Source organism: Grus americana, chromosome 10, assembly GCF_028858705.1.
Source record: "Grus americana isolate bGruAme1 chromosome 10, bGruAme1.mat, whole genome shotgun sequence".
NCBI classification, from domain to species: Eukaryota; Metazoa; Chordata; class Aves; order Gruiformes; family Gruidae; genus Grus; species Grus americana.
The window spans coordinates 13,901,790-13,917,951 of NC_072861.1; the positions used below are offsets into that span (position 1 = coordinate 13,901,790).

General features: G+C 37.0%; 1 protein-coding gene across 7 annotated transcripts in view; it reads left to right on the top strand.

Annotated features, from left to right (window-relative positions):
* Nucleotides 1-16,162, top strand: part of ADAMTSL3 (ADAMTS like 3) — a 186,649-nt gene that overhangs the window by 29,006 nt on the left and 141,481 nt on the right. For all 7 annotated transcript variants that reach the window (XR_008578650.1, XM_054837231.1, XM_054837228.1 and 4 more), the window contains exon 3: nt 2,880-2,999. Coding sequence is in view for 6 of the 7 variants with exons in the window: in XM_054837231.1 (XP_054693206.1) it covers nt 2,880-2,999 (120 nt within the window). In the remaining variant the exon portion in view is untranslated. The remainder of the gene's footprint in view (nt 1-2,879; nt 3,000-16,162) is intronic.

Below are 16,162 nucleotides of genomic sequence, written 5' to 3' on the forward strand. Positions count from 1 at the left end.
CTTTTATATTCAAAACATAATACTGATGAATGTCTAAAGACTTTCTATTTTAAATGTTTAGCTTATAAAAATGAGAAACACAAGCAAGTTAATCACTACATATCCCACTGACAAATTTGTTTATGGGGAATTAAGCAACAGGATGATACATACATTTATCTAAGTAGTGTGGTGGGGTGATTAGGATTCTCTTCTGTCTGTAAATAAGGCAGCTCTTTCAAAAATACTATTATAAATCGCTAGCACTTAACACTATTCTTTTCCAAAGTATTTTACAAATATAAACTAAACTTTACAATACACCATTAATATAGGTCAGTTGGTGGTGTAATTCTGTTTTAAACCTGGGGAAACTGAGGTAGAAATGTTAACTACTTCTACCCAGGCCACTTGAGATTTAGAACACATATCTCTTATCCATTAGTCCTGTGCTGAAATCACAGGATTACATCATTGCCATATTCCTTCACATAGGATCTATCGATAGCCCACTGAAACCAGTGGGGAAAAATGCCAGATTATGTCAGCCAGTTTCATGTCTGGGTTATACTTAATGTGTCAAGGCTTGCATCGACTGCAGCCAGCTTGGATTCAGCACGAAGCATAACTGTGGACCTCTCTCAGTTGCTTGATGGGAAAACTATTGTTATCAAATGTAGATTTATTCTCCATATTTTATTATTTAATTCTACATAAATAAAGTCAGTTGGCTAAAGTGTACAAGTGAGACCACTGCTATAATAGGCTTTATAGAAATGTCCTGATAACATGATATGAGCATGAATTAGTCTTATACAGGCCTGATGAAAAAATCCTCTTTAAAATCTTGTTAGGTCTTGCATGCTAAAATAAGACCTTTTACCCCAGTCTAGACATGTCCTTTGCAAGCTATTTCTAGTTTATGTGAAGATTGCTTGATTTAAAACAAGTATGTTAATTTAATGCTGTCACAAATGACAGGGTTTACAGTCTGAGAAGCTGACAGCTTCTTTGCAGAACAGAGTAAGCAAAAGCAACGTAAGCTTCTCCAGACCCATACTGTGAATGACGTGTCATCTGCTTTTTATGAGATAAGTTGAGCTTCAGAAAGTGAACTCACTGCAAGAGAGAAACTGCAGAAGGTCTTGCCTTGCTTTTCCACCACAAACTGGTTGAATTGAGGATTACTTTTGAAATCTCTAGTTACTGGCACTGAGATTACACACCTATATTTGGTACAGTTGTAGCCAACAGTCTGGAAACTGGTTGATGGCGACTGCTAGCTTTCATGTAAAATTACTATGTATATGTCAAAAATATGACAAACAGTTTAATTAAAATCCATTTATTAAGTTGACTCATTGGTAAATGTCCAGCAGTAACTTGTACATTTCAGGGCTTGTTTTCTTCCCTGAAAGGTTTCAACCTTTTGGAAGGTAATTTTCATCCCCTTGCCCTTTCCACTCTCCCCCTTACCACAGCTGGACTCAATATTCTGCATTCAAATGATGATTGCTTATTTTCTCTAGTATGCAAACCAATTGGCTTCTCAGGTAGAGTTACAATGTAGTAGGAATGAGGACATAAGTGTCTGTGCAGTATATTTGCTATGTATCTGGAATGCTTTAGACCTACAATGCAATGACAGGATATTCAACCAGCAAGTGTTCAGTAAGTCTAGCGCATTCCAGGTGTGTTATGATTACTGAGCATGCACAGATCAGTTAAGCAAAAGCCATTTGTCTAATAGGGCCCAGGTGTCAGACAGCCCAGTTGGAGGTACTGACTCTGACAGAATTAGCTCCTCTGTAGCTCAAAATGGGCCCTTCTTCCTCTCCCAGTCTGTTCTCAAATGCTCTTCATTAATTGTGAATAGTGTACGGAACTAATATGGACTGCTGCCTGATGTTCACTCCAGTTGTTCCCTGCTCCCTTCTGATTTCTTCTTTACAGTAATTTCTTTCTGCAGGATAGGAAAATAATTCATAGAATCATAGAATGGTTTGGGTTCAAAGGGACCTTAATGCCCAGCTAGTTCCAACCCCCCTGCCATGGGCAGGGACACCCTCCGCTAGACCACGTTGCCACAAAGCCCCATCCAACCTGGCCTTGAGCACTTCCAGGGATGGGGCATCCACAGCTGCTCTGGGCAAGCTGTTCCAGTGCCTCACCACCCTCATAGTGAAGAATTTCTTCGTAATATCTAATCCAAATCTACCCTCCTTCAGTTTGAGGCCATTCCCTCTTGTCCTGTCACTCCATGCCCTTGTAAACAGCCCTCTCCAGCTTTCTTGTAGGCCCCTTCAGGTACTGGAAGGCTGCTCTGAGGTCTCCCTGGAGCCTTCTCTTCTCCAGGCTGAACAACCCCAACTCTCTTGGCCTGTCTTCATTGTGTCATGGTTTCATAGGTTACCCTACTTTGAGGAGGCTGGACCAGATGAGCTCTCAAGATGTCTTCCAAGCTGAGTTATTCTGTGATTTTGTCTTTGTGTCTTCCTGTAAGGATAGATATACCGTATTTAACCAAAAGCCCATTATCTGTAGCAGCCAGTAATTGTCTAGTGAAGTGTATAAGGAAAAAGAAAGTATAGCTTAATGTTGCTTTTCTAGTATGTTTTTTACAGCGTCTTTCAGCAGTGATGGTTGATAAGCCAGAGATGGTATCTTTTTGTTTAATGGATGATTCTGCTATTGAGGCATCTTGTTTGGTTTTGGACCCCTGTAAACATTTGGCATATCCTTGTCACAGACCTCTGTAGCAAAGTATCCACTCAGAAAACACATAATTTGCTTTTTCCAGAAGTTTGTGTCTAGTCTTTGTAATTATATGCATAGAGGTTTTCAAAATTTTGACTTGCGTTTGTAGTAGCTGTAACATGACCTTTCTGAATCTCTTACAGACAAGAGCAGAGCAATCCCAAGGTGCATACTTCTTGCCTGAGTTTGCACTTTCTCCACAGGGGAGTTTTCTTGAGGATACTACGGGGGAACAATTCCTCACTTACCGTTATGATGACCAGGTCAGTATGCCATATGTGAAAATGATAGAGATCGTCACATTCACATATAGATTACTGTGAAACAAATTAAGAAACAAAGTGTGCATTATCTTTTGAAGACACATCAAATTTATAGCAAGTTGGATGGTAACACATTATATGAAATGAATAAGGCACTTAATTGTAGAAATAAAATATCAAAACCACTTATGGAAAATATTAGGATGTAGCGGAGACGAAAGCAACAATGTTTTAGTGATGTGTTAATAGGTGTTTATAGCTAGTTCTGTACAATGTGTAAAATTAGAGGTGGTTTTCCTTTCTGTGAATTGTTTGACCTATTCTAAATTGTTTTATTTCATGGATAAATCAGTATAAGGCAGATCTTGCTTTTACCAGCTTGTGAAAAGTCAGCACACTTTATTTCATGAAGTTTTCAGAAGGGAAGGATGAGTGAATTATACAGAAACAAATGCAAAGTGTAATAATGGATGAAGCAGAGTGTTTAGAAAGCAACAAATTATGTATTTTAAAGTTAAAGATCTTTAATGCTTTCTCCAGACCCATAGAAACATTATGTTAAACATGGAATATAGATATAAATGTAAAGAAAGCAACATGAAAAAAATGCTGTTAATCTTGGCAAAAGATCTAAAGTAAACCTAGGAAATGTGTGGCATGCTGTGGAAATTTACTCATAACACAATATGTTCCAGAAGTCAGTTGAACTTCACATCAAAACTGTCTGAATTAAATTCATAGACACTTAACAGTATGTTTCTTAATGTAAGGGGAGGGAATTTGTTAGGAGACACTCACTGTAAAAGTGAGAGAAGAGCCAAACTTGCCCTGCACTCATGAGGTATGGTTCTGTCAAGTGATTGGCAGCTTTACTTTGAAAGATGGTCTCCTTGCAGGAGATACTTTGAGAAAAATACTTTGCTCATCACTACTCTGAAGAAAGAAGGGAACTGAGATGACTGTTAAAGCTTTAGACTGAGTACCTTTTTAAGAAGACAAAAGTGAACAGAAAAGATACAATAAAAAGCATGCTGAGCTACTGTAAATTATTTGAATTTAGTTTAAATATGTTTACAATAATTCATACTTTTGCTACCCCAGAGGGACTTATCAACAGAAAAGGTACTTAGATAAAATGTCCTCAGGACCAAACACTTGGAAAAGCAATAACTTACAGGACAGTAAAGTGCTGCTGCAACTCTGGCTGCATTTAATGACAGTAGTTGAAAAACCCTATAAAGGTTATATACTTTGATCAAAATAGCTTCCATTAAATGGAGAAGATGAATCAAATGTATCAGAGGGATAGTCTGTGTCTTTGAATAGATTGTTTGGACTATGTGAATAGCATAACTGGTTAAAAACAAACAAAATGAATCCTCCTCCAAAAACCCCTCAAATACCAGCATAGCTCTATACAAAAGACAGTTCCAGGCTCAATTCCATTTGATGGAAAGTTTTCCATTAATTCCATTGGGATCTGAGTTGCATCTTAGATATGGTCAGCTTCTGTTCTTTCACAAATGTGATTCAGCTTTGAAGCCTGCTTTTCCCAGATGGTCAGTGAGCAGTATGAAATCAAGTTTGAATTCTTGGAACTCAAAATGGTGCTAAAATATCAGAATGTTAAAAATAAAAGCAACTGCATTAGTAGTAGTTTCTTTTGAAAGGCAATTCAGTCCTTAAGCATTATTTACTAAAAAATATAAATACATTGACTACAAATCTGTATCTCTAGTTTACCTTTCTGTGAGTAAACCAAGAATTCTTCAGTAAATACAAAGATTTTTCTTAACTTTCTAGGACAATCATAGGATTATAATAATGTACAGTTATAATTTACTTATGCTGAATTGTTCATACAAAACTCAATTTTATAATGTGGTCAAACTGAGCCAGAAAACTTGAATTTTTCTTGTTTTCTATGTTTCATTCTATACTTTTGTACGATGTTTACTCTATGAATGGAAGTCTTAAACCAGAGGGTAAAAATCCTTCATCAGATAATTTCTTGAATTTTTGTCAGCTGGTATGAATAGGCTTGGTATGTGGTAGTTGTGATAAGGATATGCAGGTGAATAAAAAGAGAAATGTATGTACATCAAAAGGCCATTTTTAATTACCTAATGTATCCAACATGGAAATGGAATCAGTACAGGAAGGTTGCCACATAATAAAAAAGCAGTCATATCTTCTCACACAACTTCAATTTCAGCAATTCACTTTCTGTGCTGCCCCACTGTGAAGGGGTGCTGGCCTGTGGGAAATACATTCCTTCTTTTTCCCTGAACACCAGAACTGTCCTGTAGGTATCCCTACAGACTCCTAGTGTTCCTGAACATCCTAAGTTACACTAATTGAGCTGAAAATTGGACAAGTGAAATAAACTTGTGCACTTGACCCCAACAAAACAAGAGATAAGTCTTACCCAATCTGTTGTGAAGACCATGCCTCTGTATTCATGGAAGGGAGCAGAATAGATAAAAGGGATGAGAGGCTCCTAAGATACTGACACAGAGAAGGTCATGGAGAAGAGGGTGGGTTACAACCTCTGTTCTTTTGGCTAGCCAGCAAGATGTCGAGACCCTTGCAGGAGAAGTGATCCTTCTATATCTTCCCAAGTGTGCTTTTACCCCTTGCACTGTTCCTCATATCCAGGCCAATAAAATTTCCAGTTTGTTGGGATAGATGGATATTATTTTTATGTAGCAGCATCATCATTGTCATGGTCCAAGATTAGCTTCCTTACATTCTCCAAACACAGGAATGTTTCAAAGGGGTTTTCTTTGGCTGTTGTGTGTGATATTTTTCAAACAGGGAGCCAGTTTAATCAGGATCATTCATTCCTTTGTTAGTAAGTAATCTCAGTAAAATAGAACTAGTTGTTACTTAAATATTCAAAAGTATTTGCTATCTGACAAGATGAACTTACAGCTTGAAATGGAAGATGAGTAAATATTAATGGGAACACACTGTACTCTGTTCTAGCTCAGCAAAATTACATATGGATTCATGTTGTACATAAAGATAGTACATTTTGTTCTGGTTTAATCTGGCAGGACTGTGCTCTCATTTTTGTACAGGATTGCACTAACCCCATTGCATATTCAGTTGCTATGTGTGTACTTAAGAATTACATGCAGATGAAATTCTTTGGCTAGGTATTTTCAAAATTCAGTGAATATATCTTTTTTTACCCCCTCTATGACTACAGAACCATATAAGATCTGATTAGATACCGCCACCTTTATTCACTGAGATGACATCTGGACAGAATGGTACATTGTAGTTTTAACACATTTACTGCTTTATCTTCAGGGAAAAAGAAAAACAGTGTTTCAGAGCAAATACTTTTGAGGGCTCCCAAAGAACAGAAATGTAGAAATGTTTACACTGAGCATTTTCTTATAGCTCTGCATTGTTCAGCAAGCTATGTCTTGCATCAGTGCATTGCATACTGCATTTCTAAAATTCTACTGAGTCAATGTAATTTAAGTCTAACAGTACCAAACAGATTTTGATGTGTCGCCAAAGACTTCATTTGCCATTAGAAATTTGAGACTGAAAAAAATATGCCAGTCTCATATCACTCTTGAATGAGTTTTAAAATAAAGAAGTAATAGCCCTTCCCCCAGCTTGGAGATATGAGTTGAACCTTGCCATAAGGAATAGTTTCCTAGTTTTCTTTCTGATTTCTTTTGGCTTTTCACCTTTTAATCTACTACAAGGCATTTTTTTTTCTTTTCCAGAATACTAGTAGTACTGGAAAGCTTTCTTGCAGAAATAAAATGTTCTTGTTTTCTGACACTTAAGGTATTGCTTCCAAGTATTAAAACCATTCCATATGACGGACCACCACCAAGGACAGCAGTGAAAACTTGGTTGGGCTGAATATGTTTGAAGTACCTTTCCACTTTGGCTGGCTGAAAAAGACCGCTCTTGAAGGGGGAAGGAAAGAAAAAAGAAAAAGAGGTTATCTTCTTTTAAGTGAGAAAATGTTTGCTTGACCAGTTAGTTTTCTAGCTGACCTTGCTCCTAAGTTTTACAATGTTTACCAATTTAAATTCATAACAAGGAAGTCCTGATTCTGGAATTAGATATGTGATGCTAAGTAGTCCAATTTTGGCAAAGAAATGTAGTGTTTCTAAACAAATACTTAAAAAAAAAAAATGCAGCCAGGAAGAGTGGTAAATATTGGCATCTTGAAACCACCCAGCAAGCAATTAAAATAATGAAATTCTGCACTTCAGACTTGCAAGTGTTTAGCTATGCGAGGTAAGGTAGAAACCAGTGAGTCTGTTTCCAAATAGATTTGCAAGTTGTAATACACAGGCTGAGGCTGGTACAGTTTTTTTTAATAACTAGCCTTTCTTTGGGTTTGCTAGAAAAGTCTGCTATGAAGTGAATGCCAAAATTGGGAGAGTAAATACTCTGATATATGCCTTGTCCTCCACAAGAGAAATAATCTGGCTTGGTTTCTGCTTTTTTTGGGTGTGTGTGGGGAAGAAGGATAGTTTTTAAAGGGTTAATTAAAAAAAACCCAACAAACCCAGGATCTGGATGACTTTGAAAATTAATGTAGAAATAAGCTGAGGGAACCTATTATTCCACCTTTTTATTTGTAGTCAGCTAGCAGTACATGTTTTTTTTGTTGTGTAAATCTTTTTCATATTGGATAAAATAAACTGAAGTTGTCTTATCTATCCAGCTGGGCTGACAGCCATTTTTCCCCCAATTTCTCTTGCCTGCTTTCCCCACTCCACCTGCTGATGATTGCCATCCTCCCTGGTCTGCTTCTGGAACTGGGAGTCACAGCCTGGTTTTGAGCAGCAGCTGCTGCTGGCTTCTGCTCCCACTTGGAGCTTTTTTATGCCATTGCCAGCTAGTTTGCATGTAAATCACCAGTGAGATGGAGCTAGAAGGTTTTGGGCTTGGAGATGAGTCATGTGAGGGACAAACTTGTTTCAAATTAACGCATCAGTGAAGACAAGCTCTAATCCTGAGAAGGGAGTAAGATTTGTAGCTCGCGGCACAACTGCTACCCCGTACATAAAGCTCCAGCACTCCCCTTTTGAGGGGGCAGAAACCTGTGTTATACTGTGACATGACATTTTTGCTGATACCCTGAAGAAGCACTCAGAACTATTAAAAAGACTTAACATCATCAATCTCAATGCCTAGCTTTTAATTTAAAGATCCTTGTGGAATGAAACAAGCTGTTCTCTCGTGGGCATGAACTATTTCAGGTGTTTTTCTACAGTGCAAACCTTGCAACAACAAACACTCCCAGTGGTTTCATTTGTGTATTCTGAGAGTGAGCTTGATAGACTTAGTTTTGGCTAAGCACCAGAGGTGCAACTGCTAATACTTGGCTACCTGAATTTCAGCATTATGTTAGAAATATTCCTCTTCAGCTGCGTAAGGGACTGACCTTGCAGTCCTTACTCAGCTGGTGTGCTGATATTAGAATAACACAAATTCCTCTGACTTGAGTCCTGTGAGTAGTTCTATTTCCTTAGCTGGGACATCTCGTGTAAGTAACAAATTATGAGGTCAGGTTTGTGGTACTCCATACTAATCCTACAGATGTTATAAGGAGTTTTAAATCATGTTCATAAAGCTATGTGTTTTTAAGGCTGTGTAAAGATAAAATGCATCATTTGGTGTTTTTGTGGAAATTTAACTAAAGGTGATGTTAGGTGGTCCCTAATATTTTCAATTCTTCTGCTTGGTTTTTTGATACCTTTGTTTTTTGTTTGCAGGTTTAATTCAGACCTCTTTATTTTTAAGTTTTGGCTTTTTTTTTTTTTTTAAATCTTGGATAAGGAAATTAGCTCTGTAATCAAGTGAAATGTGTTTCTGATTTGGAGTGGGAGGAGGGAAAGGAGGCAGGGATTAAGAACAAATGAAAACCACCTACAATTTCAGGCAAAACTACTCTTACAGAGACTGGTACTGCATAAGTCAGGCATGATCCTATTCAAACAATACTTTTGTTTAGGCTAATTGCTTTCTGGAAGTGTGTGACTAGCATATGCACAAGTAATTATACTATTAGTGATATATTCTTGTGCATGATAGATTACTTAGTGAACTGAAAACTGTTTTAACATACTTTTGTTTATTGGCAAACTGAATGGGGAACTGGCACCTTTTAAAGCACCAACTTACATTTTAAGCTCAGGGTTTTGCCGTTCAGAGAAAATAGTGGAAGTGCTGTGTGCAGTACATTCTTCTTTGTGCACAAAGAACCACAGACTTTCTTGTTTTGTGTTACTGTGTTAATCCCAACCCTGCCAAGGGTCTCTGCATGTAAATCATACTTACAGAAGCCAGTAGGTCTTCACCTCGTGCAGGATAAGTGCCTTCACAGGGAATCTGTAATAATACAATTTCTGCAGAAAACACATTTTATATCATTTCAATTTGGATCAAATACCTACTGTGAGGCTGTAATCCTATTCCACTAAATTCTGTGGTAAAACTTGTTGGCCTGGATCATTAGTCCTTTTAGGCCTCTGTGGCTGTGATAATACTGGCCTCAGCAGTTGGCAGAGGATCCCCAGGTAGAAAAAGCAGCCCCTCATTTGCAAGGTCCTTCCCCAAAATGACTTCTCAAGGAAGAAAGGAGCATGGACAGAAACTTTCAGGTATTTCTGTTATTCTTGCTCCCCTGGGTGCTGGACAGATATTGCAGCTGCTCTAATGGATGATGAAAGGCTACAGAGGGAGGCATAAAGCTTTGCTCTATACCCCTGCTTGGAGTGGCGTTGAGAGCAGCTCGATGCAGTATGTGACTGAGACCACTGACTTGGGTAAAAAGAAGATTCAGATTAGAGGAAATACCTGTTCGTAGGGACTGAGTGAGAAATAATCAGGAGTATCTTTTCTACTAATGGAAAACAGAACTTAATTGTTAAAGCACACTACTTTCTGATGTACTTGGTTTCTTCCGTTTTTTCTTGGACATATCTTTGGGGCCACAACTGCACGTTTATTCAGTTTGAGGTTGGTGTATATCAAAACAAAAAACTTTAAAGTGCCTTGTTTTTATAGTGTCTCTTCCATGCACATTTTTCATAAAGGACTAAATTTTTTATCTCACGTTCAGTGTTTCATGTTCTGAGGTTTTCAATTTAGAGTTTTCCCAAATACATTTTTCAGTTCCTAGCAATGGATTTAAGCTCTCTTCTTTTTTTTTTTTTTCCTTTAGAAGTAGACAAAAGGATGTGTACTTGGGCAAATATTCTACTGTAAGGTCTTTAACTCAATTCTGCTACATTGAACTAGTAACAAGACACCTGATGAAATGAATTAACAATATACAGACTAGACATTCATTTGACATTCATTACTGGAGAACAATGATTAAATCATAAGAGATTGGTACAATGTAATGTGAATTTACCACTGACCTCACGCCCCCAGTGTACCTCCAGCAGTTGGCACGTGTACTTACCCAAGAATTTTGACATTGATAAAGGCTTAGCTTCAGATTTCTAAATTAAGACTGAAAGATCTGGAGGTAGCAGAAATGATCCCATGCTTACAGAGTTCTGAAGCACCACTGCTATCATCTATCACTAAGAGTTCATTGAGATATTGAAGTGCTTCTAAATCAGAGATATATTTCAAGTACTGTAGGAAACACAATGCTTGGAACTGGAAAGCCATTCTCAGATTGTACAGGGAAGAGAGGATGTTTTAGGCTGATAAAGCCCAATGGTGAATTAATCAATTTGTTTACACAATGCAAACACATTTTAGAACTACATCTTTTCACTGGTCTCACTCAAGACCAGAACAGATTGTATTTAGTTTTTTCAGTAATATAGGTAAATTTATTGAACTTCTCAAGCTGTTCCGAACTTTTGTCAAGTTGTGCGTAAATGAGAAGATAAAATTGTTGCATTGCTGAATTTTTCATGAAGGATGAGTGTGGTGAATTGTTTTTTTTCTTCCGTGCTTTCTGCCACAGATAACATAAAAAGACTCATGAGAGTTTATAGCGACATCTCTCTCAACAGGGAAAGCCTTAGTGCAAAAATAAAAGAAGCTTCAGTTTATACTGGCTCTTAAATAATACTGAGTAAAATGCTTGCTTGGTAAAATGAATCATTCCATGTAAGGTGTTTCTGATATTCTATTGTTTTGCAAGGCAGTGGGTAATGTAAATGGAATTTATGTCGTAGAGCATGTGGATAACATCCTTCACATCCTTGACAGTCATCCTTTCAGGCCTGTCCAGCATGGAAAACAGATTTATAGTACAGGTTGGATGTCACAATGACCTTTTTAGTGGAGATATACTTGAACCTAAATTTCTTCCAATGCCACAAATGTGGAAGATGCAGTGAAAAGCCTTCTTTTAAAAATCTGCCTATCTTGGCTTTGTGTCTAGAAATAGCTAAATAGTGCTTGATATCATTAGCACTTGTGCAATGAACCAGCCTTGGGACAGCTAAAGAACAATCTTTACCACTTCAAACAGTTATTTCACTTTGCACTATTTCAAAATAACTGTCAGCATTTCCAGTAAACCTAATTTATATCTACTGACCATTAGACTTCAAAAGCTATTTGCTCACAAGGAAGAAAATTACATACATTAATTACTAATTCTGGCAGTAGCAGCAAAAATAGTAAATGTAGATTCTTGAGAGGATCACTGCTGACAACTGTATTTATTATTTTCAGAGCTTAGAAAGTGTTACAGGTTGTGATGTTGTAAGATCTGAAGCATTTTAATGCTCCTAATGTGAAACAAACTGTACCAGGCTTCACAACACCCATTAATAATGTGCTGTTGATATAATGACGAAATAAGGGGACAGTCTCTTCTATTTCCCAGCTTTCAGCAACTGTCTTTTCTGATATCTAATTCAATAAAAGTGTGTTTATGTGATGTAGTCAAGTGATGTGGCTGCAACATGGCCAGGAAGGGCAGGAGCTCTTCTCCTTTAGTGACCAGATGCTAAATCTTTATGCTGTTTATAAACAACTGTCTCAGTTTGCGAAAGGGAGTTATGCCCTTGTTACTTGGTTATGTTAAGAGACTGATAAGGTAATGATTGATGAAAAGGAAGCAGGTCAAACATCTCTGAACAGAGGAAAATGCTGTTCACTGTTTTTGTTACAGAAAGCAGAACTGATTTACAGGTCAGGTTGTAGGATGGGCAAGAATGATGGAGCTTCAGGATCAGAACAAGGCGAGGTAGAAGAAATAATATAAGAAATAATATCTTCACATTTCAGAGAGATAGAAGTAGCTGTAATCCCCAGTGAAGCATCCTGGTGCAGTGTGTTTCAAGTGTCAGGCTGCATGTGCAGATTCCCACCAGCAGTGTTGCTGAGCCTTGGAGGCTTATCAGCACTTGACTTAAGGGTATAGAGGATGACCATGGTTTTCAGTAACAACTGGGAGTGTGTTTTGTATTTAAAAAAAAAAAAAAAAAGAAATTTGTTATTCATTCTTTCATGTTATGAAAGCTTTGTGATTTTTTTTCTTCTTCCTCTATTTTATGTATGGAAGTTACTTGCTCTTCTATTTGGACTGTAGCCTAAAAAATATTGCTTATTTTCTAATCCCTTTAAACCATTACTCCCAGGAAACCACTAAAGCCTTGGATGTAACTTCCAGTATGCAGGATGTCCTGTGAATGTCAATAGATCTTTTTGTGTGTCTGAAGCTATTTACAGAAATAAATGCTTGCATGTGATTTGAGTCAACTGCTGAAGGTGCTCAGTGCTTTCGTTGAGCGTTTAATGTGGTCTTTGGTAAAGAGTAATGCTATACTTGAACATTAGCCTTCAGTACTTTAATGTACTTGATGCAAATTGTAGGTCTTGCATCTTGTGGAATGATTGGCAAATCAAACATTCCTTTTCATTCTCTGGTTTGTTTCCCGCCCCCCCCACACTTTCCTATGGACAGGCAACTGTTAAGCTGATTCTTAGTCTAGAAGGAGTGGCGGTCAGACCTCTGAGAGCTGGAAACAATCTGGACTTTTTTTTAATACTCTGAGACTATAAGACTTGACCTCTTGCCACTTGATCCTGTGCAATTTAGCTTTATAAAAATATCTTATTGCTACTGAAATTTATTTTTTTGTTTGTGTTATGCTATAAGATAAAGTATTTTAGTGCTTTGATAAGCCTTTCTTTCGTTAACATTTTTATGTTGCATAGGAGGAAGAGGACTTTAAAAAAGGCATTAAACCTTTAGCTGATTTGCAGGTTCATGAAGCAGACTAAAGTATTTGCATGAGTGAGACAAATTAGTAGTAATATGCTGCTGTATGATATGGGATGTTTTTGGTAGTTTTTAAAATAACCCTTGGGAGATGGTTGCAATTGTATTTACAAGATGATACGTTCTCCTTTACTTGATTATTTAGGCTTTGGTCCAAAAATTGTAGTAATTTCAATAGGCTTTGGAGCAGCCTTCCTTTTTTTTTAATGCAAAAAGGGATTTGTCATTGATTTCAGGCAGATTGGATTCAGGTACCCCAGAAGAAATACTGTAGAGTGTTAAACTAAGGCATTACTGGAAAGTAAGATAGATGCTACAAAGCACAAGCATCATTGCAGCCTCGGTATTCTGCAGAGGGACAAGTTCAATGTTTTCAAATCTGGTGTCAAAAAGATGTGTGAAGACTTGCTATATAGTAAACTTTGTTAATTTGAACCAACTGCTGGCAGATTTGGTGAGGATCACAGAATCTTCTGTGATTTATACAAGCAAACTTATTCACACACTATGAATGCTGAAATGAATTCTGGTTTTAAAACATTTGATCTGTTTCATGAGTATGTTATACTCAAATCACATCACAAAATATTGACAAAATGTGGTTTACTACTCCACTCATGCCCCATCTTGCTAAAAATATGCATATTTGCTTAAATGTGTAGCATATAGGTCAATGATATTCCTTTTTCTAAGTGTTATGGTTTTATGTGGTATAAATCTGAAGATATAAGCTGTGCTCTTTCAGATAGCTCATATAATGCCTCCTAACAGCAATACAACATATGGCAAAATACCTTTTTGTTATACTGTTTGAAAAAAAAGACTTAAAATGCATCAATTTTACTTACAAGAAATGCAGTGCATTAGCCTGAATGGTTTTTTGATGTTACTAATAGATGATGTAAAATATGTTCAAATATCAGACTATAAATCATTAAATTTTACCACCTTTGAGTGCTGGCTTAAGTGGTAACTACTTGCATTAGGGTAATACTGCATTCTAATGTATGAATCAGAAATGTATCTTATTTAAGTATTAGGGCTAAATTTTAAACTTGCCCTGCTCTTTTTCATTTGAAAAAGATTTTGTTCTTTTTGCAGATATTTTTATACTTTACAATGAACTTGCCAGTTAATGTTCATTCTTCTCCTGCTCCTTCAATATTGAGGCTATAGGATAGTTTTTTTTCTCATAGTTTCAGCTCTGCATTCTAATGAATGTGAGTCAAAGAAAAGGAGGGTGAAAATATTTCTTATGAATAGTCTTTTCTCTATGCAGTTAAGCGACTTCCTTTCAATAAGGACTAATGCCCAAAAATTCATTTTAAAAAGGATGTCTTTAGAGTGTCAAAAGAGATTATCATTCTTCTAAGATATAATTGTAATTTAAATGATCTCCTGTACTTTGCTATATGGCAGACCAAGGTCCTGCATGCTGAAGGGAGGTTTTGCTGGCAGCACCATGAAGTCTTTCTGAGAATTGGTTCTACATATGTTTGTTAATATTTTGGTGAGTGTGGACAGAAAATTTGGAACACTGTCTAGAGCAGATAGGATAGATGACCTCTCTTGCACAGACCTTACAGTCTAGGGCCCAAACATTTATTCACATGCATAACTTAATTCTTGTGAGGACTCCCATCTATGTCAGTGAACTACCCACATAAGTAAAGATGCACATGTGCAAAAGTGTTGGCAGGATCAGGGCCTCGTTTCCAGCCCTGTTCTTTGAAATTCCATGCTTAAACTCCTGTAAGACCCCAAGGAGAGAGCACCTCTTGGGAAGCTCTGAACATCTCCTGTTCATATTGCAGTGAGTGGAAGTTGAAATCATTTGTGTAATACGATGGGGCCAACAGGTCTTTCTCTTTCATAGCTCAGATGTGTACTGATTTAATAACTCCCATTACTCCACTGTTGTCATAAAGCTTACCATGAATTGCAATCAGTCTAGTTTACATTTTAAGCATTGCTTTTTCTTAAATGAGGGACTTGAAACCATTTTTGCAGATTGACGACATCAGAAGATTTTCCAACTTAATGAAAAAATCTAAAGGACCGCGTAGTATTTTCAAAGAACAGACTGATGGAGGCTGGCCTGTTGTCAGAAAAATAGTGCATGAATTAACTTTGCTGCGTTATGATTTAATTTAAAATTAACTTAAGGTTTGTTGACAACATTCATATTTCATGGAATAGGTGTAGGGTGCAAGTTTTCTGTATTTCCTACCATGAAGAAAAAAACCATTAACTCTGACATCTGTTTTTAGCACTTTCCTTCATATTTTTGGATGAATGCCTGGCAAAAGCTGGAAAGCGACTAAGAGATCAACCAAAGATGGCCTAAGGGCCTGTTCCCAGCTGGTACGACATCTGGAATGTTATATATAGTGGATAAATTCAGAGTTGTAGTTTAATAAGATTGGTATTCAAGCGTTCGGCCTACAGCAAAGGAAAGGACAGTGAAGCTGACAGCATGCGTGGTGTATAATATGTCAAGGTGTCTGAAATACAATTTGCTGGGTTTTCACTTTCATTTTGGCAGATCCCTTATTCTTTATATATAAACTTTCATCTAGTATTGTTTTGAACTCTTACAAAATAAAGAGTGAAGTCATATTGGTGCTATATCCAGAATCTTATCTTTTCACTAAGCTTAGAGTATGTCTAGGTTTCTTTCTTTTTTCTTAGGAAAAAAGTGCTAAAGACAGATTTTTATGAGCTGACTAGAAATAACTTAAGCTGCTACCTTTGCAAATTTTAAGTATATGCAGTCTTTTACAGTGAAGATTTTACAGAATCACAAACTATTCGGGGATCTGGATTTGTGCTGTATGGAATCATACTTGCAAGATTTATGTTTCAGAAGGCCTGGGTGTTTTTTGGTTTTTTTTTCTATTTAGGGTTTAGT